We start from the raw sequence: 25,587 nt of genomic DNA, 5'->3' as shown, positions 1-25,587 counted from the left end.
TATTTAATTGAAGTAGGTATCTCTGTGTGAATTTACAAATGTTGCAATTTATAATAATATGGTAAATAAATGATTGTTTTTTTTATTATAATGGGCGTAAACTTGTAAGAATACAATAAAGTAAGCTGAATAAAAAAATAAAATTTGCTTCATAATACCTAGCCAAGAGCTAAATTTTTACTTAATTAATTTACTTATTTTCAAAAAGTCACAGATACACTGTCACGATTAGCTTAAATGGCGTGGCAAAAAGTTGCCTTTTTTATTTGAAACTAGCTTTTGCCCGTTTCGCCCGCGTTTATTTTCCGGGCTGAAAGGTAACAAACAAATAAACAAACAAAGTTACTTTCGCATTTATAATGTTAGTTAGAATTAGAACTAGTTAGTATTAGGATATTGCAACAAAAAATATTAACGCTTCGTAGAAAGCTCTACGTGTGTAGCTCTGGTGCTACGGCGTAGCAGTGTCTACGACATAGCAACGTCATTAAAATATCGGTATTTTTCCAATCCAAAGGTGAACGAATGACACAACTATTCACTCGGGTAAAACTATAATTTAAAAAACGTAGCCTCCTAAAGGTTTCGTCTGTCTCTGTGCCAAATTTCATCATAATCAATGCAGTAGTTTCTGAGTTTGTTCATTACAAACAAAAATACAAATCTTTTTTCTAGTATGAATAATAGATTTTACGTCCCCAAAAACAAATACCGCTTCATTATGACCGCCCCTTTACGAAAAGTAGCGGGCTGCATATTAAACTGTTGAAAACTTTGTCATGTAATGTATGTAATTCTCTGTACCGTTTGTAGAACCTTCAAGGGACACACAAAATTAACAGAGCAGAAAATAAATATCGCATACAGGCGTACACCTCACCGCACCCTATATATTTTTTTACTGAATTTCTCTGATCAATCAATCAATATCAATCATCAATATCAATGCATATAATAAAACAGTAGAAAAAAAAATCTGTACATTGAATAAATTTACATAAAAATAAAATTAGACGATAGAGTCACAGCAACAGAGTAAGAATTTGAAAAAAAAACTATCTGTTTGTCTGTATGTCTGTTTGTACTCGCTAATCTCCGGAACTACTGGGTGGATTCGAATGAAACTTTTTTATATACATTGTATATAGCAAAATATATAACAAAAAAGTATAGGGTATAACATATAGGGTATAAATGATTTTGAAAACTGGAACGCCTGATGGAGAATGATGGTCCAGCTAAACTATAGGAAATATAGAAACGACGCAAAAGTTGTTCAGCCTGATGAGCATTTTCAGTTGAGGTATAAAAATCAAAGATCTGGAACACCTGATATATTGAACAGTCATATTTTTTTAAACAGTTTGGGCATAGGTATATTGACCTTTCGATATCGACGGGTGATCTATCATTGAAAACTTGCCGAAACTGGCTAAAACTCCCATTCATATATAGAATATGCCTGCAGGCTTATGTTATTTTCTCTCTAATAATTTTAATTCATTACCAAAAATGATTCGGCTACGCGAACGAAGTCGCAAGCATAAGCTAGTATTATATAAATTTTGCCTAATGAATTTGATGCTATTTAATAAATAAAAATAATTTATTTCAGTTTTCTGTAGTTAGAACAGGTTTAATATTTATGTAGTCATGTATGTCTGTCCGTCTGTCGCCGCTCTGCTTAGCGGACCGCGATAGTTAGATTTTTGAAATTTTCACGGGGATAGCGTATTTCCGTTTCCGCTATAAAAACAAATACAAAAAAAGTCCGATTCGCACGTGGCCGGTTTAATTTATAACTTATTTAGATTTGGTTATTTTTTAACTATAGCGAATAAAATCAACGTCAAATTTGACGGTGCATCTCACTACTTACTTGTTATCGTCATTAAAAAATATCACTCAATAAAACTCGGCTTTCAAAACGCGTGTACAATTTGAGATACAGTTCTGGATTCTTTTTATTTTATGTCAAGACTCATTGCTAATGATGATTGTGTAATGCCAACCATTTACGTTCTGAATAAATTTGACTGTACAGAAATTTGTATACGACACACGAAAATATCTACATACCTACTTACTGACATTTAGTGATTAGTTTAGATATTCGACCTCTATTTATAATCTGTAGTACACCCTGGTTGAGTTTTATATCCGTTTGTTTTTTAATATTTAAATTTGTAAGCTGTCATGTTTTATCTCTGTCAATCCTATAATAAAATAAATAGTGCTCTCAAACTCCTCATTGTGCTTAATTCATATTTTGGTATAATAAATGTATAAATAGTATAAATTGCCAAGTGGACGGGCCTCAGGTTTTCGTTAAAGATAAATATGGAAGAAGTACAACATTTTCTGTCTGAGCCGTAGAGCGTTTGAGCCCAGGGTTTAGGGTTTTTATGACTTCCAGAAATAATAAGCATAGGAGTGATAGTTTGTACATCAATACACGTTATTGTATACACCATGGATTTAGTAAAGTACTTCGACGGAGTATCTACTAATTCCATGGTATTCACAGATTTATTTTTAAAATGTTTCTCATCACAAACTGTCATTTTGACATAGATTTTCGCGCTCTCGACTCTGTGACATTTCGAGAATTTGCATTTTCTTAAAATAAAATATTTTCAAGTAACCTGCCTTCCGTTATTGTAAATTTAATAGCATAGCACGGTCTACCACAAATTGATTTATTATTATCCCATAATACTGGAGTAATGTGTCCATAGTGACAAACCCAAATAATTCAACAAAATCAAAGTAACCATGATAGTCTTTTATTTCATCTATTTCTATATTCAAAATCACTATTTATTCAAATGACCCGAAGCAGGGACCCAAGAAAATGATTTGGCACCAAAACCCTTTTAACCCTGTGTCGCGGGCGTGACGTGGACATCATCAATCATGGGACATTTTGGGACATTTTCTATTTAAAGCGAATCAATTGTCGCGCGTGCGCTCCATCCATCTTGCGTTATCAATATTTATAAAACATTAATGGGTTAAATGTGACAGCCAGGAAATGAGAACGGAGGCCGATTTCACTTTGAAAACGTGGGATACGATTTTTTTATGCATTAATTTAAAACACTGTAGTTATGATATACGGCAAGAAGTTGTAATAGACACTAATGGAAATAGTCAAGACACTGCTAGAAATTCGACTCTCATTTGCACCTTTTTGTAAAATGTGAAATTGTAAATTATATTTTTACTAAGTTGATTTTCGGTACGAAAAGAAATGCTTAAAAAATTTACATAGTGTTGGTGCCTATCATGCCAGAAGGACTTACAATGTGTTGTTATAATTATAATTTCGACTATATGCACCGAGATATGATATGGTGTGTAGGTACTGAGGCCCAAAGCGGAATATTCTAATATAAAGAAGAAACGCTGACTATCTATCATGTAAAAAAAATTTGTCTCTCTCATCTAAGAATTATCCTGCTTCATTCCTAGAAAAAAAAACTTTAGAAAACATACCTATCTAGAACACATGCGAATATAAAACCTTAGAGAGTATACAGAACCCATTGCTAAGTCGATCGAAACACGCCAAAAACAAAGCAGTGTCACAAGCCATCATCAATCAAACCTCCCCCCTTTCCCCCCGTTGACGGCTTACCCTCTTTCCTGAGGCACTAACGACAACTTGTATTGTTAAACTATTGTGTGTTTTTTACAGCAATCCCTATGAATTAGCTTAACTATTAGACTATCTACATCTACATGCCAGAAATCACGAAATGTTTCATTTAAGAGTCAGGGATTGCGGTCCATTCTTCTGCGGGGCTATAACGAATATTCAATATTTATATGGGGGATTTATATTGTTCCAATATGACTACTTGTCACTAGAGGTTGGTAGGAAGTCGTAATAGTCATGTCGGATGCCTTTAGGCGAATTCCGAAACCAGTATTAGCAATAATGATAAGAAGAAGAAAAATATTTTTATATTTTCCATATATTTTTGATCGATGGCGATATAATTACGTTCACGTCAAAACTGCCCCAGTGATACTAAAGTGACAAGGTAAATGTTTGTATTCGGCTTTATTTCTTGATTAACAGTATTAGGAATTGACACGCTCCAAAATAAAGAAAGAACATCAAGACGAAAAAGACACAAAATATTTTATATTATTATAACAAAAGTATTCTTTGATTTTAAACATAGATAAAATATATGATGATATAATGAGACATAATTATTTTGATCGAATGAATTTAGACGACGTTTATTTGACGACCTCCGTGGCCTAATGGCCATCACGCCGGACTGCTACACTGGAGGTCCCAGGTTCGATCCCCGGTCAGGTCAACATGGAAAATGATGTTTTTCAGATTGATCTGGGTCTTGGATATTTATCTATATGTGTGTATGTTAATTTAGTACCTATTTTGGGGCTAAATCAATCTGTGTGATTTGTACATATATATATATATGATATATGATAAGATATTAGATAATATACATATCAGATTCGAAGAGTAGTACCTAGTGTTGCAGAATACTATCAAACTGCGAAGTATGAAGAAGAAAATGTTAATGTATCAAGCCCCATCTAGAAATGTTGAATAATATTTCTAGTGTCTTTATATCATGGTGTTGCTATGGCTTTGTTATTGTTGTTTGGACTCTCTTCGTAAATATATACAAATCATTCACATTATAAGTTTTCCCTTTTATTTATCTTTAATAGAAGATGCAGGAAGAGCCAGGGCTCCGAAGCTTAGCAGCTGACGAAGAAAACGCTCAGATTAGTAATGACTAATCTGAGCGTTTCAAAGCGTTCATTCAAAGCGTTTTCTTTGTGATCTACAAGCCTCTAACTAATAATGATTAGTTAGTGGCTTGTAGATCACTATCATAGTTTTCATGCTCTTAACGTAAGTACCATGCTTATTACCTAGTCATAGTAAAGGGATATAAAATAAATATTCTATTCTAAATAAAATCGTATATTTTCTATATTGAAACTCAGCTAGGAACATCAATAAAACAAGGAAAGCATCCCATTCTGATACCAAGTCGCGAACGTAACGGCACGCGCGTGTATCGCTCGCCTAATGTGCTAGAAAGAGACAGAGCTACCATAAAGCAACAGCCAGATAGAGACAAAACATGTAGCAGTACGGTATGAACGCATAGTTTGCAGGTTTTTCCTTTGTATTTATTGTGAAAGAATATTTATTACTTCTAAGGTTTCGGATTTTAAAGAAAAAGAAAACTGTTTTTTTTTGTATGTGTGTTTTGTGCAATAAGTGATTTTACAAATAAGAATAATAAAGTAGAGACTGTATATTTATGACTGCAGATATATGACTAAACTATAATGAATAAAATTCAACGTAATTTTTTTTTTTCAAAAAATATAACTGACTTCCATGACACTCAAAATCATGAAATAACAAAATAAGGTATGTTCTACCAACTTCTTGAATGTTTTAAATTAGGTAGGTAAAGGTACGATACGATATTGATCGTAGGTAAATAGTGAAGTCAAATTTACTTATATTCAGTTTTGCAATTTTACTTGTTATTATTGAGCTCCCAATACAAATCTAGTGAAAACAAAAAGTACGCCAGTTAATTGTATCAATAACCATGGAGCAATCCACAAAAATTAACGCGCAAAACGCTCGCAGCGAATCCTGAAAACTCTCATTAACCGTGGCTTAATTAAAAAGTAATTAAATTCACGAGAGAAAAAGACAGCACGACATTTAACTGATACTAATAAGATCGTCAAACAATTACGAGCGGCTCATCCTCGCCCGCCAGACAGAGAGGCACCCGGTCTCTCCCTCCCACACCGCTCTCTATTTAACTTTTAATTTATACTCATTCCTTTATATCTTTTATTGCTTCGCCCATCGCGACTCCTAATGCGCCTGAGGTGCTCCTCGCACTAATTAAATTCATGCAACACTAAGCTTTCCGAACACCCCCCTCCTGCAGGCTCCTCCCCGACCCCCTCCACCCCTCGAGCGACCAATCAGCACTCGCAGCGGCTTTTCCACAAAGAGGAGGCGGGGAGAAAAGTACAGTCAGTGCAAGATTTCTGATAGAGCTGTCAAGTCGCGTCCGAGCGCTCGTTACGCTGTCTTGACATATTTTATTATTATTTATGTCAATTAGGTTATTACTTTTTTGTTTAATGGAATAAGGAATTGGTTGTGAAATTGATTGCCTTTCGGTCTCTTATGATTCATCACTGTCAAAAATATAATCTGAAACGTGTTAATTTTGTATGATTGATAGTTTGTCCGTCGTTAGAGTTATTGGACGTGGGCCGGCGTAATCTAGTTTTACGCAACGCTCCATTGTTGAGGCCTAATAGAGGCTCTTCCTTTGCCGCTGATTGCCCATCAGGCTTTGTCTGTCACCTGTCAAATGTAATGTACCAGAGAAATTTGAAGCCAATCTCCCCATTCCTTTGATCTTGAATAGAGTTCCGTACGCATTCTCTCTCAAAAGACACTGGCCATCTATCATTGTATCATAAATTATATCTTTCATTTCTTTTGTATCATTTTCACATCATTACATCTCATTTATAATCGAAACGAATCTTTGATTATGTATTATCGTTGACAGATATCATGAGACCAAAATTATTACAGCTTTTATCTTATATTGGTTATTAAGTTGTGTACACTTACTTATGTACTGAAAACAAATCAAGAATGTCATTTCGTTTACCTTTCCAAAATGACATAACCCCATTATAATAATACCGAAGCGAGTAACCGCAACGTAAACGTCTGCGGTAACGTTCATATCATAACTCCTCGACGATTTTCTCTACATTTCTGTTTGTGGCGGCGCGCCATGCAGCTAAAAAAGATTATGACAGCCCACAGCCCCGTGTAAATGTACGACAACCCTATAAATCCGATGTACACTCATTCGCCGAGCGATAACAAACTTTATGTTACAGCTACTGAAGTTTATTTCAACTTGCGAACACCCGTCTACCATGTTTCCGTTAATTCAATGTATACCCATCTTAATTTATTACCCGCTATTCAATACCGATCTGTAAGTTAACAGCATAAGGTTTAAAACGGTTTAGCGCGGGGGCGGCCGTACGGTTAGAGGAATAAATCTATAATATGAAAGAGGCGGGGAATTAATTTGTGCGTGGGTGGGGGTAGAGGGCCCGGGGCCCCGCCCAGCGTGCTGCGCCATCTCCGTACAGTGGGCCCGACGAGCCACGCGAGCGCACCGCCACGGATGTGTGCCGAGTGACCAGCCGCCGCGACGGATGGAGTGATCGAACACAAAAATAAAAACAAACAAGTGTTTCGTGGCCAAACTATAAAAAAGTGACTAATGAAAACAGTTTTATTAGTGAATGTACCAAAAACCAAGATTTCAAAAATGACAGTTGAAAATGCGATGCGCATCTCGCGCCGTCGGTGAGCGGCGTAGTGTTGTGGTTGTTGTCGATATTCAAAATATCGAGCGGTGGTCGAGGCAGCGGCGGCGCAGGCGGCGGCATGGTTCTGGAGGGTGGGTTGCCGGCGCCGCTGCAGCTGTACGCGGCCGCGGCGGCCCAGCTTGCCCCGAGACCGGCCTGGCCACCTTTCCTTCCATTTTTTGGGGTCCCTCCGCCGTTTCTTGCAAGGCCACGGTTGCCCCATCCCTTACCTAATAGAGCACCTCATGGTCCACCTAGTGAAGATTCGAACGACGACGGCGGAAGCAGTAAAGGTAAGAAATTGTTTTACCTCTTTTACAAAATAGTGTAGGTAATGTTTATCGGAGTAGTGCAATTCTACATTGTAAGACTATCTGAAATTTTAAAACGTGCGAATGAAACTTAAAACACTAAGCAGAAATTTCAATTTACTCAAGTGATCTAAGTATATCTATCTACTTAGGTGAAAATATATATTTTGAGTAGGTGTGTCGACAGTATTATTTTAAAATGGGAAATGTTAACCCTTTTTGCATTAAATTTAACTATTAAGTAGTTGAAAATAATATGCTTAACTCATTACTGATATGTATATATCATAATATTCTTATTTTGGATTATATACAGAAATTTTATTTCAATCTTTTGATTTTAAGTAAATATAAATAAACGTAGTGTTAAATCGTGTAATGATCATATAACTATTAGGAAGCATAAAAAATATAAATTGGTAGGTACATGAAATAAATAAAGAATTTATTAATCATAACATGTTATGATATGTTAAACGGTTGTGGCATGTGATAAAGTAGGCAATAATAACACTCGCAAGGCGGCCGGTTTTAAAATCACAGCTAATTTTTCAACACCTCTGAGTGGAAATGGAAATATGCGGAGACGATTAGCGGTTACTAACAATATCATGTTTCTAAATATGATGATGATAATTTATCAAATTTTTAAATTAAAATAATGAATAGGTCACGCGAGCATTCATTAGTAATTAAATTTATAATTTCATTTTTTTAAGTTGATGCGTAATTTTATTTTATGTTCATTTATTTTTAATAAAACTAGTTTGAAAACAAATTGAAAATATTAAGTAATAATTATTTACTTAATATTATGTATTGTTTATATATTTCTGTCTCATCTGAGCGTCTGGGGGTTTATTCCTCAGCCGTTGAGCGCCGGACCCCATAGTCTACTATTTACTGTATTGTATATGAAACTCATAATATTTTCTCACATTAGTTAGAAATTGATTTAAGGAATCTTAAAAGTTTGACGTAACCACTATAGCTATTAAGTTATAATTGTGATTTGTTATTGTAATCTTAATTATAAATTATGAACATCTAATAAAAAATTCTATTATAATACGTCTTGTCTACACATAGACGACACATATATATATCTTGTCTACACACCTACCAAGCTCAATGAGCAATTGAACGAGCAAATAATAAATAAAATAATTTATTGCGTTTAGGTGGAAATTATGAACATAAAATAACTTTCGCTCATCTTTTACATTCTACTAATATTATAAATGCGAAAGTTTGTGAGGATATGTGTATGTATGTTTGTTACTCTTTCACGCAAAATCTACTGGACGGATTGTTATGAAATTTAATACACGGGTAGAATATAACCTGGAATAAGATATAGGGTATATTTTATTCCGAAATTCAGACGGGAGCGAAGCCCCGTAGCGAAGCTAGTTGTACATATATTTTGTGTACTATCTTTTTTCTGGTCCTCGTTTCCGCTCTGGTGATTTTTTGTTTTTCTGCTATTTTCACCTCCTCAGAGGTGGTATTTTCAAAATTATTTTTCATATTGCTCTCCTAGCTAGATTGTAAATTCTAAATTGTTAGTTTTTAATTTTATATAATATATTTTATATATACCTCATATATACCGTAAATTCGTTTTTTTTGTCAATTGCAAATCGTCGATAGACTAAATAATGGTAAAAATAAAAAGTATCTTGTCTATGAAAAATAACCATGACATTAATTTAATACGATTACTAGAAACAAACAATAAAAGCCGTGGAAACCTGATTCATATATAGTCGGAGAGCATCTACACGCAAAGTAGAAAAAGAATGTCATTAATTTTAAAATTTTATTTATAAACAACTTTTCACAATGTATGTCCATATAATTTAACACTTATAAAAGTAGATCACATCGGTAATTCAGAGTAACGAGGCAAATTAATGTATTGAAAACAAAGCTCCATTGATAAGTGATTGCGATTTCAATAAATAACAATCGTAATGTATGCAATCGGGCGTATGTTAACAACTTGTAGTGGTGATAAAATGTGTGTGATGTGACTTTATGTCCTGTCCGATTGCGAGATTTACAAGAAGTCGAGAAACTGATAAATCGAGGAAAGTTACTTGTAAATTAAATTATATTATTTTTTAATGTGTATAAATATAAAGTTATCTTTTTATAAAATAGAAAAAAAAAAGAATTTTTGTTAAAGCAGAGTTTTTATAAATTATAGAAGTATGCTCAGAGTAGGTTTCAAAAAAGGCTCAAAAAAAGTTACAAAAAGCTAAGGTGTCACATAGATATCTATTTACTAAATTAAAACTTTCTTATTGCATATTTAAATCTAATTTTTGTCTCAAACAAAATTTCGTTTGAGTGTATAATGAGTGTGACAAAATTATAATCACGCATTTCGATTGTAAACAATTTCTAAAGCATTGCTTAACATTTCAACAGTGGAAACTCGAGAATGCTGTCAAAATTGGATAGATTTATGACACCTCCAATATTTAATGCTTACAAAAAAGTAATCGAGCGGCAAGGCCGATTAATCTTTTTAAAATGGCGACTATAATCCAATAAACGAGACGCCTACACTAAACATTCACGTGTTAGTTTTAAACTTGAAAGGCTTGACCTCACATGATTAAATGACCGTATAAATTATAATAAACGTAATCGTCCCCGACTAGCGGCGGATTGCTATTATTATTGTTATCCCATTTTTTATGTTAAGAAAATTACAGGTACTTAGTGTCTTTGTCTTGTCTCTTTATTTCAACTAGGATATCGTACATAGTACAGTGCAGTAGGAAAACGCTTTAATTAACTATAATTAAAGATTGCAATAGGAAATATAGTTAACACTTTCGCTGACAGTTACGTTTAGCAGGATGTAGTAGACACAGTTACAACAATTAAACTTCTATTATTTCTTGTTGAATGTTAGCAGACAAGCGGAAGTGTTTTAAAGTGAAATAAATAATACATTTATTTTCCAAGTACCTACTTCAGGATTTTTGAAATGTAGTATGTCACAATGAAGCATATAACAAGATGTATCGTTTTATTTATTTTGAATTCCAAAGACGATTGTCGTAAGAATTAGGGACTGTCCATTGAAGTTTAAAATACAAATAAAATAAATATCGACCTTATTAAGCCGGCCGCCGGCCGACTAATCCTTCTAGGCAATAACTTATTGCTTTAATGACATAAACGCATTATTCCCGAAATATTCTCGGTTGACTTTGAATAAATTTTGTATTAATAAAAAATAAATTTCGGGCAAGGTGCGAAGAGGCTAACGAGCATAATCCAAATATAAGTTATTAGTGGCAGGGCGCGGCGCCCCGCTGGGCCGTGGCGCGCTCGATGTCGATGTCGGTATTTGATTTTTATCGACTCTTTGTCGGCACTAGCGCTGAGGTGTTACCCACGAAATTAAGATGTTAAATGTTTTGTGGATGACGCATGGCCGCAGTCTCGCCTCTCTTCATTGTGTACGGGGATTTTTTTACAACTATAATAGAAATATCAATAGCCTTTTTATACACTTGTGTTATGATGAAGTGATGTGTGAAATGAATTAACATCGTCCGCTGTTGTATCGCGAGTTGTATCTGCCTTGTAAATTACTTTGTATGCAATTTTACTGTTTTTGTTTGATCATAACAATTTACAAGAGATTTATTGATATGTATAATATATAAGTGTACTAGCGGCCCGTCCCGTCTTTGCTCGGGTTAAAACAAATTAAGTAGGTATAGTGAAAATCGAAAAATCCGTCGGGTGGTTTTTGAGTATATTTCATTCATACAATTTTACGACCTCGGTGGCGCAGTGTCTCCGTCTCCGCTTATTATAACACCGTCCTAGCATCACTTACCGCCACCCTCCTTTCTTTGAGGTGTCTGTCATCTGTGGCGACGACCTCGTTGGCGCAGTGGTAAAGTTCTTGCCACTGAACCGAGAGGTCCCGGGTTCGATCCCCGGTCGGGTCGTGATGGAAAATGATATTTTTATGATTGGCCCGGGTCTTGGATGTTTATCTGTATTTGTTATAAAATATAGTATCGTTTAGTTAGTATCCCATAACACAAGTCTCGAACTTACTTTGGGGCTAGCTCAATCTGTGTGATTTGGCCTAATATATATTATATTTCTTTGTTTGTTTATTTATATAGGTTTAGAGACGAAGCCGGGTCGGGTCGCTAGTTAAATATGAATTATAAGTACATTATGATGCAATATTGCACGATCTTTAATTAAAATCCCAATGAGGTCTCACCCAATCGTCCCTTCATTGATTAAATTGTTCTCATCAATGCCGGCCCTTGAAACACTGATAACACAGTACTATTCCTATTATGTTCAATAGTCAGTAGGTACATTAATATTAATCAATTTATTGTATTACTAACTGCGCCCCGGGGCTTCGCTCCCGTAGGAATTTCGGGTTAAATTTAAGTACTTACCCTATGTGTTATTCCAGGTTATATTGTAAGTACTGTGTACCAAATTAAGAGTAAGAGAAGGAGTAACAAACATACACACAAAAATACTCGCAAACTTTCGCATTAATGATACTAGTAGGATTCTATTCATAAGGTCTGTTTAATAGCTTTTTGTTAAAATATCATTTTGTAATTTAACAAATAAAATTAAACTACCTAGTCATAATATGTGTAATTTTTCACATTTACAGTGTTTAAAAACTATGAAACATTTCATGATAGCCTATTAGCTGTTTGATTTTGTCTTGAAGTAGTTCTTTCTCTCTTTCTCAATAAATGGAGCCACATATTGGTCGAAAATTGTATGATAGCGATTCTGACTCGACGAGAAGAAGACTAATGAATATTAGACTACGTACTGTGGGGCTCAAGTGTTTTTTAATTTTTGATTATTCCGTTAGTCAAGTAAACTTGTTTGTATAGATTATATCTATACTATTATTATAAAGAGGTAAGCGTTTATGAGTTTGTATGTTTGAGGCGGGTAATCTCCGAAACTACTAAACCGATTTTAAAAATTCTTTCACCATTAGAAAGGTACATTATCCAAGTTTGCGTTTTATTTTATCTTAAAATTCCCACGGAAGCGAAGCCCCGGGCAACATCTAGTATTTTTAATTTGAGAAAAAACTAACCAACGTGTTCGCAACAAGTTGTATTAAATCGTTATTTTTCAAAAGTATGGCCTTTTCTCAAACGTCAGCCAACCAAAACATTGAGTACTGTTAAACAGTCGCAGGCGCAACGATGTTTACTCGTTTATTTACATTACGTAAATAAAAACTATAGTAGGCACCTTTACAACGGTCTTCAACGGTTCAAATCAATTGGTTTTAGATTGTTTTTAACTAGACGGTGCGTCGAACTACGAAAATACATTCTGATTAGTAATTTTGTCTTTGTACACTACGATATTTTTAGTAAAATTCGACTTTAAACATATTGCAATAAAATTGATTTTCTACTGACTTATGATTAGTAAATAGAGTAAGTAAATTAATTGTAAATTCGATGCATAAAGTCGACTTTAGTTTTAAAGGCTCTATTTAGAAAAGCACGAAATCAATTGTTTATGCTCGCTAACTTTTTAATTGTTTTTTTTTTTTCGCTAACTATTGATTCGGGCAATGGAAATGTAACTCGGTGCAAAATGGCCGAAATTTTTCGGCTTTCTCTTTTCTCTATGTGCACTTAATCCCATAATTTACACGTAAATTACGTTTTGGAATTGGTTACCTTACCAACTGATAGAAGCATTGCCTTTTTAATTTAATAATATACTGTCCAAAAAAGTGGGCCGTTAAATCAAAATTTACTAAATATATCCTGTGTAGAAATGTTTGATCACAGATTTTGAGTATATAAATCTGTGTATTTCATATAGAAACCAGTAACATGAAGAATATGAAATATATATTATAAATTATTATATGTATTACGTGGTAAAACATATCTACGTAGAAAATATATACCAGTAGGTATACATACCATAACTTAATTTATCATTCGCTTTTAAAAACATTATATAAGCATTTTGGCCATTACTAATTGACGGTAGGTATTGCAAAATATTAAGAAAATATTTTAATGTAAACGTAAACAATTACTATCTACCTATCGATTATCACGAAAATGGCGCTTGTTTAATGAACTTAATTATCTTTAAACCTCGACGCAATAAGTGAAATAGTTTCCCCACAATAAATGTTACATAATTTGCTTTTGCCCGCGACTTTGTTCGCGTAAAATTTGATTATTATTTATTTTTAAATTTGTTATTTTTAAATTTTAAAACCTGTTACCAGGGTTCCTGTTTTTAAAAAATATTCCCAATCCCAAAATATAACGTTATTCCGAGTCACTCTGTTCTTTAAAGTTGTACAGTCCACAGCATATTATGACACAAATTCTATTTTTATTTTTATTTTATTTCGGAAACACAAACATAATAAGGCTTAAATTGAGGCAATGAGAATATAAATATATTGTAATATATATATTTTTACCTCTAGTGGCAACTTTATAGTTAATTTGAACACACTAAGCTGTGAAAAAAGGGGTTGCATAATTATCAACACATTACAATTAATTAATATGTTGATAATTATGAAAAAGTATATATTAAAATATATTTAAGTAAATTCTCATTGCAAACCGCCTCTATTACTGTTAGCATAAAAATGTCTATGCAGGGTATTATCCTGAGACACCTGCCGTTTTATGTCCTACCTTGTACCTGTATGTATCTGGGCGACTTATTTTTGTTAAATGTTTCAATGAAAATATGAAAAAACAAATTTAAAGACATGTATGACCTATATGTAGCTAGATCGAGTGGATTTCGAAAACGCGAATTTAAAAAAAAAAGTATAATAACTTACGATTTCGTGTGCACTTGTAAGTACACTCACATATTCATTATCACAAACTGTATAGGATAGATTTTAATGAGATTTCACACATGCAAAGGTTAAAAACACTTTTTAATTTCGAAATTTGCACAGGAATGGTTACTACAACGCGTTAAAAATCGGAAAAAGTAAATGAACAAGTTCATCGAGGTGCAAAATACCACTTGAACAGTTGTGAAGGCAGACTACAGACATCACAGTACGAGCTGTACAGTAAACACCACGTCATCCTATACAAATTGGGGTATTCACTGTACACGCGTATGTAAATGCGTGTGGTTACCATGAACGTTACATTTTATTTTTTTTATTTTTTATTTATGTACACAAGGAACTTAAAATTATAAATTACATTACAAAAATGAGTACAAGGTTGCTACTTATTTCAAATGAAATCTCTTCCAGTAGACCCGTGAGAGGGGCCCGTGTCTCTTTCTTGTACGAAGTGAATCGAAATATATGACGAAGTCTATAGTTTTCTCTGTCTATGATATAGGATAAGTTGACGTGTTTTTAACTGTACATTCAGCTGGGGTGTGGAGGAAGTGACCCTTGAAATTGAGCACAGCCGGCCTACACCTTGCCTCTTGACTAATAGGTCTTATTATCAACATTTTCGACTTTCCTCACGTGTATCGGTGACATTTCGTTTTAATAGTAACTGTTTTTGTGCTTGCATGAATTCGTACATACACACAAAAGGGAATGTTTAAAACTTAAATACATTTTTACTTACATGAAATATTCGAATGTCAATAAGTCTGACAGGTATACCTGATCGGTTCTTACTATCTTACTTCACGGTTGTTATTATCTTTTGCTGAAAACAAATCATGTATTAGTTCAAACATATACGTTTTAAATTTTAAAAAAATAATAATAACTACTTACTCATAAAAGTAATTTCCTAATAAGTCCATTTTAATTTATATTGCTGTAAAATTATAAAAAGACATGGTACGATTGTTTACTTACATAATAACCCTTGTAAGAAAAAAAAATGTACATAAAGATATGAGAAACTTTAATTTCCTTACGTCATTCCCGGTAACATGGCTTGGCATATATTTCACTCATATGGTTGACTGATAGAGAATGCAATATGCAATTTGGTCGTTTTTCATAAGTCCACCGTTTGAACATTTTTTTTCTAATTTTGTGAAATAAATTTTCAAATAAATAAATAGCTATGTGACGTGAATAAAGGCAGACTTGTTTTTTTTTTTTTAGCAAATGTCATCAAAACCCCAGTCCAGTATATATTGTGTAATATACATACTTACATAGTATGTCTTGAGATCCACCTAATCCCAAATTAAACTGCCAGACAACAGCTGAACTCAAAAAAAACCCAACCTCATAAAATATGAATAAAATTAGAATGCCGTTTTTAAGTTATTGCATTGTAAGGTTCCCTCTAACGGCATTCGATTTCGAAGGGCAACCTCAGTGACGGATTTTCCGCTGAATAAGCTGGCCCAGGGCAGCGGATTTTAGAGGGCGGCATGATTTTAACTGTATTGCAGAAGGTGGAGGAGAGTTTTGTATATTAGAGTAAATATTTTTATGGACAGATATCATCCCATACCGACACACACATTTCCCTTTTTTTTTTAATAGTGGGTTGTAAAAATAATCTAATACTTAACTGATAAAATATAAAAAGTTTATTTTGCAATAAAACAATTAAGATCAATTTAAAAATTGAACAATTAAGATCTATGTATAAAAGGATCCGAGCTTAGCTTTGAGTATATTCTGCCGGTGAGCTGAAATTTAACGCTATCTACTGCTTCCGGCTGAGTCGTTTTCGACATATATCATTTATTTATTATTAACAAACAACAAATATAAAAAAATATCAAATTAAGTAGTGATTAACCTTTTGATGATTTTGAAATAAATACTTTGTTATTTTTTAGTCGGAGGAGCGTCAAAAACTAAATAGCCCTCGGACAGAATATATTTATTATCCGCCACTGTTAGTTCAATTTATGTTGTTCTGTTACCGCCGAACCCCTAAATCGCCCCACTGATGTTCTCTTGACTAGTCGCTATTCGCGTCTATTAGGCATTTAACTTCGTATTGTAATAAACCCTCTCTGTTTATTTTATCTTAGAGTTTTATTTAGATTGTAATGACAATATAAATAAGTATTTTGGTTCATTGTGGAGGTACAGTAAGAAGTACAATAATTATGTTATTTATATAATTCTTTTCAATTTAAATAATAAATAATCTAAATAATTCCTTAAATATATTTTATGGCTTTCAGTAATTATGTAATGACATATTTCAAATTAATGACACAATAAATATGTGCCTGTAATGACACGTGGAAAGTGCTGATAAATAAATAATAATGTTGATTCATAGTCTTCATCTTCTAACTGTAACGGTTTACTCCATTAACAAAATCTTAACCCTTCACAAGCGAACTAGTGACCACATTGCGTCGCACGCGCACCGCGTGTCAAATCGACCCGTCGCGTGCCCAAAACAAACATTAGTCAATTTTGTCACGCTTTTTTACTATTTGCCTTTTGATGTGTCCCGTTTGACTCTCACCCTTTACGATTAGGCACGGGAGTCGTGGATTTCGCGCCAATATGTACCGAAGTTTTACTTATTGGCTATTGGTTGATATTGGTGCCTTGGGACCATTTTCTTACAAGCTTACATTTGGTTACAGTTAGGTGTATCTAAAATGTTGATGTTATCAGAATATTTTGTGTTAAAAGTATTGTGGTAAATTTATAGTTCTTTTAATCATTGAAAATTGATTTCATTAAAGCTCTGTTTTAACAAAATCTTCAGACTGTAGAAAAAGCGAGACAAGAAACAAATATGTTGAGTAAAACAAAATACAAAATTTAGGTTCTATATTTAAATCTTATACTTAATTGAATTGCGCGTTGATAACACTGAGGGTAACATGTTTATTGATTAAATGCTTTGTTTTCTGTCAGATTGTAACAAATCAATTTAGGTTGTATATAAATTAGAACATTTTTTGTGTGGGATTAGAGGAAAAAAATGCCACCCACGTTATTTTTCCTGCGCAAAAAAACAAACAACTAATTTCACGCCTTGTTTGGGGACGAATAAATTAATCTGATGCAGTTTTTTTTTAATGTGCTAATATGAGAACGAGTTTTTTTGGGGATCATTTTAACAAGATGTATTTTTTGTAATTTGCATTTCAGTATAGAGTGATGATAGGAAGATAAATTGTTAAACTACTGTAATCAATAAATATTATCAATATTACATTTTAATTTTCTGTACTAGTCACGAAAACGAAGTGATGCCATATGAGGTATATACTTATGTATATATTTTTGTAGATAACTAACTGCGTTTCAGGGCCTCGCTTCCGTGAATAGGTAGATAAGTAGTAAAAAGTCTCATGCCACATAAGAAAAAATGTAGCTTTGTACTTACTAATGAAATAATTTAGGAAACCTTCGTTGAACATTTTGGAAAAATTGGATTTATTTCAAAGATGATATAAAATGTTTATGTATGGGGGATACACAAACTTACAATACACTACGTGTTTTGTATACAATCTTTATAATATTATTTTGGTTAGTGTCTGTAAATAACTAAGGATTGCGGACAAATATAAAATATTGTTTAGTTATCAGTAATGATATTGTATAAATACATAAATAAAATATGATATCCTAATATTTAATCTTATTGTAACAATACAATACTTGACGTAAAATATATACAAAGTAACATAATGAATCATCAAACAATATCATTTCTCACGGCTCAATGCCTAATCCATTCTATTCACCAAAATTACACAGCACAAAACAGATAACGTTTAGACGGAATTAATTAGCTTTAGCACACACCCGATTATCCTGCACGATCCGACCCATAACATATTGCAAATCCTGAGAATGCGGGGTTTGGGAGACCCATAACTAACCCTATTAAAAAGTGGCAGCCCTCGCAGCATTAATGTAGCATAAAATTAACCCGCGCGTCACGCGTCGTGCGCTCAATGTTTTAAGTACGCCGTGTTTAGTTCGGGGGTCGAAAAGACCAGCGGGATTTTTTGGTCAATTTTCTTGTAACATTTGTGGAGGGTTGACGCGTGTGGCGTTAGTAAGGTGTGATTTTTTACATCGATTGTTTACAAAATAGGATTGTCTGTCATCATCATATTTACAATGTCCCCACTGTTAAGACACTGGCCTCGAAGCTTAGGACTTCCTATTGGATATGGAATGGATGTTGACTTGATGAGCCATGACCAACGCGCATGCGCAATAAGGATTAGTAGGTTAGGTAAACTTATATGTGTTACCTACAGCAATAGGGTATCGGATTATAAGTCAGATATTATTAAAAATATCAAAAAAGATACAATTTGTATGGAATATGTGTAATAGGCAATGATGTAACGTCATCTTTCAACACGAACTTATGGTGAGTTGCACCAGTTAACTTTGACGTTAATTTTGACTTGCACAGAAAAACGCAAAGTACCATATGCCATTTTAGCAAAACGTCAGCGGCGCCGGCGCGCAGTTTAAAGTTAACTTCAAAGTTGACTGGTGCAACCCAATCTTAAACAGTATCAGGTAATTAATTACCTATTCATTTAAAGTGACATCAAATTATCTATGCACGAATGTGTTTCTTTATTACATATTAATATTTTACTAATGTATTTAAATAAACTGATTTTACATAGGAAAATACGAGCATATGTAAAGTATTGTAAAGTATTGAAAATACGAGCATATGTAAAGTATTGTAAAGCCTTTGTCCTGCAATTAATACTTGAAACACTTGGACATCTCCCATAAAACAATATAAATTAGATACAGTTAATTAGTGGCCTTAGATAATTTGCTATCTTACCAATAATTTCATTCATACATCTGCGTGTATGATGTAAACAATGTCGTTTGGTTCACTTCCTCAACTGCCCTTTGATAGCGACTATAAATCCGAACAAGAAGAGATAGCGGGCCCTTTGCTTGCCGTGGCTGGTCCTAAAATGACGAAGTCGTGGATGGTTAGTCACCTATACACTACGATTATATGTTATAGTAACACTGCACTATAGCAATTAAAACTGTATTATAGTAACAATGGTGTTAGATTTTATTCAAGTGGCCTAAAGGCATCTGACATGACTTTTACGAGTACCTACCGCCATCTAGTGGCAGGTAGTCGCATACACACTAGTGAAATAAACTGTCCACCAGTTTCCTCACGATGTTTTCCTTCACCGGATGCAAGTGGCGGTCTATGAAAACTACTATTATATGAGTCAGATCAAACTCATATGGCACAAGTAGGATACGAACCTGAGACCTTCACTAGTATTCTAAAAAATTGTGTTAAATCTGTCACTGGTGTTAGCAATAACATAATCGAGAAAAAGAATTAAATTATTTAGATATATATTTTATTTTATACAAGTTTTTGCCCGCGTCTTCGCCGCGTTTATTATATGCGTCCGCTTATAAATTATTTTTGTCAATATGTCGGGTTCTATGTAACGTTTCGCAATTAAACCTATACATATTTTAAGTTAGACCGTTCGCTATGCTTTTGCGCCCACTTACAGTTTTATTATTATTTTTTATTATTTTATATTTTATTTATTTATATTGCAAAAGTTCACTGACTGAGGTATCCTTTGCACAGCTACAATAACATTCCCATATTATCCCAAAATTGAACTGTGTGATATTTATTCGATGAAATATATAAATAGTAACACTCTTCACTAATCTAAAAATCAAAACATTTTGTTTTTAATTAAATGTCAAGCCACCAACACATTTCTGCCATAGGTACTATGAATTTTTGACGGAGATAAACTGCATTCTTAATGCAATAATAAACCTTATGTTAACACAATAAGATTTAATTTCGCGGGATTTCATCGCAATTCTGCACATCTGTCGAGCCGTGGCGGGCGACCGCAGTGCTTTCCCTGAGTTATCGCACCCGAGGGACTCTTCTGTTCCTTATTATAAGGTCGACAATAGATTATCTGCTCGACTTGTATGCAACAAACATTTGTGTTCATTAACTCTTGTGATTTGTTTGCGATTTTTGATAAACTCTGTTTGGGGTGTGATAATTATGTTGTAGCGATACAACGAATTGTCTATTTCAAATTGATCGCATAAGAATATGTGTTTAATTATGTGGACATTTTATATGATTGTAAAGGCAAAGAGTACTTTCAGGACAATACTAAAAACATTCCTCGAAGAACATAAGAAATGTGAACGATAAGAAAAAGTTAATTTATTTTGGAGATCAAGGTATGTTTATTTTTTAGAAGATTTTACGCCAAATATTTTCGTCTTTTGCTTGTTATTATAATAAATATGTACAAACGAGAAAATATATATAAAATATGTACAAAATGTTTCTGCATTTTGTGTATATTTAATTTTGAAATTACCTAGGCACTAAAATTGCTTTTTGGTAACTCATAATATCGCTAGCTTTGACTGCCGACTAACTATAAATCATCTAAAATTAACCACTTGCTATCATCATCTAATATTATCCGCCTAGAATTACAAATTTTAACAATCAACTGGAAATTGTCATAATCACATGACATCTTAATATGGGAGGATAATATGTTTAACAATTGTTTAACTTTAGACATCGCTTTGAATAAAAATAATGATAACTTATTTATTCATCCTTTCACAAACGTATCACATTTCATAACTAAGAGAAATACCTATTATTATATAGAAAATAACCGCCAAAAGTGAAATTTGATACTGACATTTAAATTAGGCATAGCCTGTAACTTTGTTGACAGTTTCTTCACATGATTAACACTATAGTTAAAAGTGTGGTGCACTCGTCATAACAAGCTTTTTTAGTTTCACCTGCCCCGAGTCACGATGTTTGCTTGTCAGTCTGTTATCAAATCTTGCAAGTTAGATTTTTCCTACTTCAAGTTGTCCTGCAGAGTTGCAATGTCCCACGTGGCTTCAGTTTTCATGGCAATGTATTATTGTGATAAGCATGACCTGATGGTGCACCCAGGATCGGCTCCCAACGAGGGAACTCCTCAACGGTTTACAGCAATGGACATGGGTATTTTATCAGGCGTAAAAGCCTAAAGATATCTTTGACGACAATAAAAGCTTGTGGCAAAAATGACATGAATTTCGGGATAAAAAGTACCCTATATGTTATTCCAGGATATATTCTACCCGTCTATCAAATTGTATAACAATCCGTCTAGCAGATTTTACGTACCCAACAAACATACACACATACGTCCTCACAAACTTTCGCATTTATAATAATAGTAGGATATTATTATGGATAGTTGCTCTCCGAATTGGAATAGGAACGCAACATATCAAACATACGAACATTGCTGAATTATAGTTCCTAAGGGAATCAAACGCGGGAGAACCGCTGTCCGTAATGCTATCTATAGGCAAAAAATAGGGTTGTGCTAAAATGGATATTGTTCGTGAAATATCGCTATATTTCACGTAAGAACTTGAATGTGTTGCATATTTATAGACACGACGAAAGACGACGTTTTGTGAGCGTTTTTAAGCCCTCTAATCTAAATGTTTTAACTGCATTAAGACGATTTATGGTTGAGCCATTATAGACTCAGGTCGACATTTAGACTAAAAGGAATCATTGTCAGGGTGCTCCGTTCTTGTGCAGGCGTATTAATACCACGAATTGTAACAGACATTACACAAGGTCTAGTAAATGTTCGTGTTAGATTTCATCAAAATTGGTATAGTAGTTTTCTGAGTTTATTCGTAACTAACAAAAATATAAAAAGGAAATATCTGTATATTGTTTTTAATTGTCTATAACAATACATAGATAGACAATTAACACTCCATATCAATAGAAGTCAATGGTAATAACGTAATAAATAAATCGATAAACCAATAAGGCACATCACTAAAGCTGTACAATAGAGTCAGATGATAGAAGCCCACTTGGGGGTAATCCCCTAATAATTATTGCGCAGTGTAACGCCAAGATAATGCTCAACGAGGATTATACGTGTCATGTACAGGATTATATTAGGTTTATATGATCTTATGCTGTGTATCTGTCCTATAATAGTTTCATAGTATGGTGTTCTAATGATTGTTATTTATGGAAAATGGGACTCGCTATCTAAAACAGAATTATTACACAATCTAACTTTGCTAATATGATAAATGCAAAAAAAAAGGTTTAATAACTATTTTTGTAGTATACTGAAACGATAGTCGAAAATGCATAGGTATTTCAGTACTAATACTTTATTAAGATTTAAATTCTTAAACAATAAGTAGGTTTATTTAGAAACTAGGATATAATACTTAAAATTTAAATATACTTAATTGGTTATGAAATAATTTTCTTGATTTTAATCCGGGTTTAAATGATTTTGTATATAAAAATGATTTAATTATACCTTTATTTTACATAGCGACTCGCTTTCCATAAGATTATTCTTTAAATTAATGATAAGCCCATTAAGAACACGCAAGTGTAAAAACATGACAAAAGTAATTTTATTCGACACTATATTACTACCCTTATAGAGCCATCTTGTAAGACTCGCATTAAAAGCAATTGCCAGTGTTTAACCATCAAGGGCGAAGCGATCAATATTGTTTTCGTAAAATATTAAAATTTTATTACACCTCATTTTTGCCGGCAAAAATTCCGTGTAATGTAATATCATGACTCAATCTACACGGAGGCCGACGGCTATAAGATACAAATAAGAATGTGCTGCGACCAATATAGAACTCTAGGCTGTCGCAATAGCTGCTATAACGCTATGAGATTTGTAGCGTTTAGCTTGTGCGAGTATGAGTTACATAGTGTTTAGTTTAAGCCTGTGGCTTGACAACTTTATCGCATGATATTTGATTCTGGTTATAGAAATAAGACATAACTATACTTTCACTGAAGCAGGTTGCTGATGTCTATAATTTTAAGATACATTTAATTAATCTGTTATCTTGTACTGACATACAGACGATAATATTTTTAACAATCCTGTTTTCATTATATTTTAGTTTTAATAGACATATGTAAATTACCCCTTTACCTATACCTAAGATAAATCATAACACAAAAAATATTTTTTTTAATGAATGCAGTATATATTTTACACTAAATTATGGTGCATATTTTATGATAGAATGTGCATGCAGACATTGACCACGGCGCGATAAAACAAGATAATCATTTGTTATAAGCAGAAGCACGTAGTTGTACTTGGACAAATTGGTGTGGAATTATAAAGATGGCACGTTTGCGGTTTTTGCTCTTATATCAGCTTACCTAGAGGCAATGGCTCAAGTTGATACATATTTTAATCAAATTAAGTATGTTTATCTGAGTAGTAGTATGTTGAAACTCGGCTACTTATATTGATATCGAGTACGTGATCGATTTTACGTCTAAATCGATGACCAACGTCTTATGCATGTAGATAGTTTCCTTCATGAACATTATAGCTAGTCCGGTTGTGTAGTTTGTAGCTTTTTGAGATTTAATATCTAACTTGAGAAGTGGAGATCTAATTTCAAAATATTATTTATTTTACTCTTGCTAGCTATTGAGACATTTCATCGGCAGACCATCTCATAAGTTTAAATATTTACAGGTTTTCTATATTTATTTAATTCATCCGTTTTTATTGACAATATTATATCACATAAAAAAAGTCAAGGCATTATATAAGCAAGTATGTTTTTGTCACTATCGAACTTTACAATACTTTTTATTTGGCTCCAGACATATGTTTAACTGACGAAGTGTTTTAAAGTTCAATACTCGGAAATGCCAAAAAAAGTCAAGAAGAACAATAGTTTACGCGCTAATGTATACAAATGATATGTATATTGCTAATAATTTCAAAACTTCCTCTAATAAACCGCCATTACGCTGGTAACTGATAATTATACCGAGCTGCCTGCTAAGTAGACTATTAACGGTTACTGGCACGACGCGAAATTCGTAATTTTTTAAATGTCCAGTTTTATACTTCGTTTTATTTATAATAGCCGTCACAAACCATCTTAAAATTATGATCAAACTTCTGGTAAACTTAGTTTAGTGAATATGTATTTTGTTACGTTTTATTCTAATTATATAACGAAACAAAATATTTCCCACCAAAATTTGGTGTTTAGCTGTTATTTTTTATTAACAAGGTATGATTTTTATTGACTTCCCTTTTAACAAATGGAGTACCTTTATAAATATACGTTCGAAAATGAACAAAACATTATATGCTAATAATTACTTACCCAATAATATATAGGTACCTATACTTATCTATAAGAAGTCACAAAGCCTATAAAATTCAGATTTCAAGCTGTGCCTTAAATTTTGTTCATAAACATAACATTAATATTTTTTTACACATTTTACTTAAACTAACAAAATTACTATTTACTTACGTGTTACAAGTCACAAGTGCCATAACCTACATAAAAATATTCCATTAACAACAATTCTCTGATTTCACGGTTTGCCCATCTGTCCCGGACGTTTTGCAAGATGGCTGACGCGGCGTTTCGACGGCGACCCATACAAATTCAATTTGTTGTGCGAGCCGACATAATGCGCGTGCATTTCGCGGAATCGCCCGCGAACCGTTTTCTTAATGAAGCCACTTTTCGCAAGTCTGCCGATGTCTTCATCGAACGGACAGGCACGCACTCAGAGTCGAAAAAAATGTTGATAATTGCAGGCAGCAAGAAAAAAAAACTTATATGAGCACCTATAATAAGATATTTTTCAAGAGAAATACATGGGTCTGAACTGTATTTTTTGTAAGTCATACGATATTGATGCAAATATAAAACCACCAATAATTAGATAACTTATTATTGATTTTTAATGTATTGCTTAAACTTGAA

General features: G+C 33.3%; 2 protein-coding genes across 4 annotated transcripts in view; both read left to right on the top strand.

The window, feature by feature from the left end:
* krimp (krimper) overlaps positions 1-25,587 on the top strand; it is a 228,711-nt gene that overhangs the window by 99,597 nt on the left and 103,527 nt on the right. The gene's annotated exons all lie outside the window — the stretch shown is intronic.
* The window catches only part of LOC128673745 (homeobox protein unc-4-like), a 39,045-nt gene continuing 20,644 nt past the window's right edge, over positions 7,187-25,587 (top strand). The window contains exon 1 of one of the 3 annotated variants that reach the window (XM_053751807.1): positions 7,187-7,736. In XM_053751807.1, the coding sequence (XP_053607782.1) occupies positions 7,523-7,736 (214 nt within the window). In that variant the 5' untranslated portion in view covers positions 7,187-7,522. The remainder of the gene's footprint in view (positions 7,737-25,587) is intronic. The other 2 variants (XM_053751806.1, XM_053751805.2) reach the window with 2 other exon arrangements.

The sequence above is a fragment of the Plodia interpunctella genome, chromosome 11 (genome assembly GCF_027563975.2).
Source record: "Plodia interpunctella isolate USDA-ARS_2022_Savannah chromosome 11, ilPloInte3.2, whole genome shotgun sequence".
Classification (NCBI taxonomy): Eukaryota; Metazoa; Arthropoda; class Insecta; order Lepidoptera; family Pyralidae; genus Plodia; species Plodia interpunctella.
The sequence above is the reverse complement of the archived record's forward strand: the minus strand, read 5'-3'. Positions and strand labels throughout refer to the sequence as shown.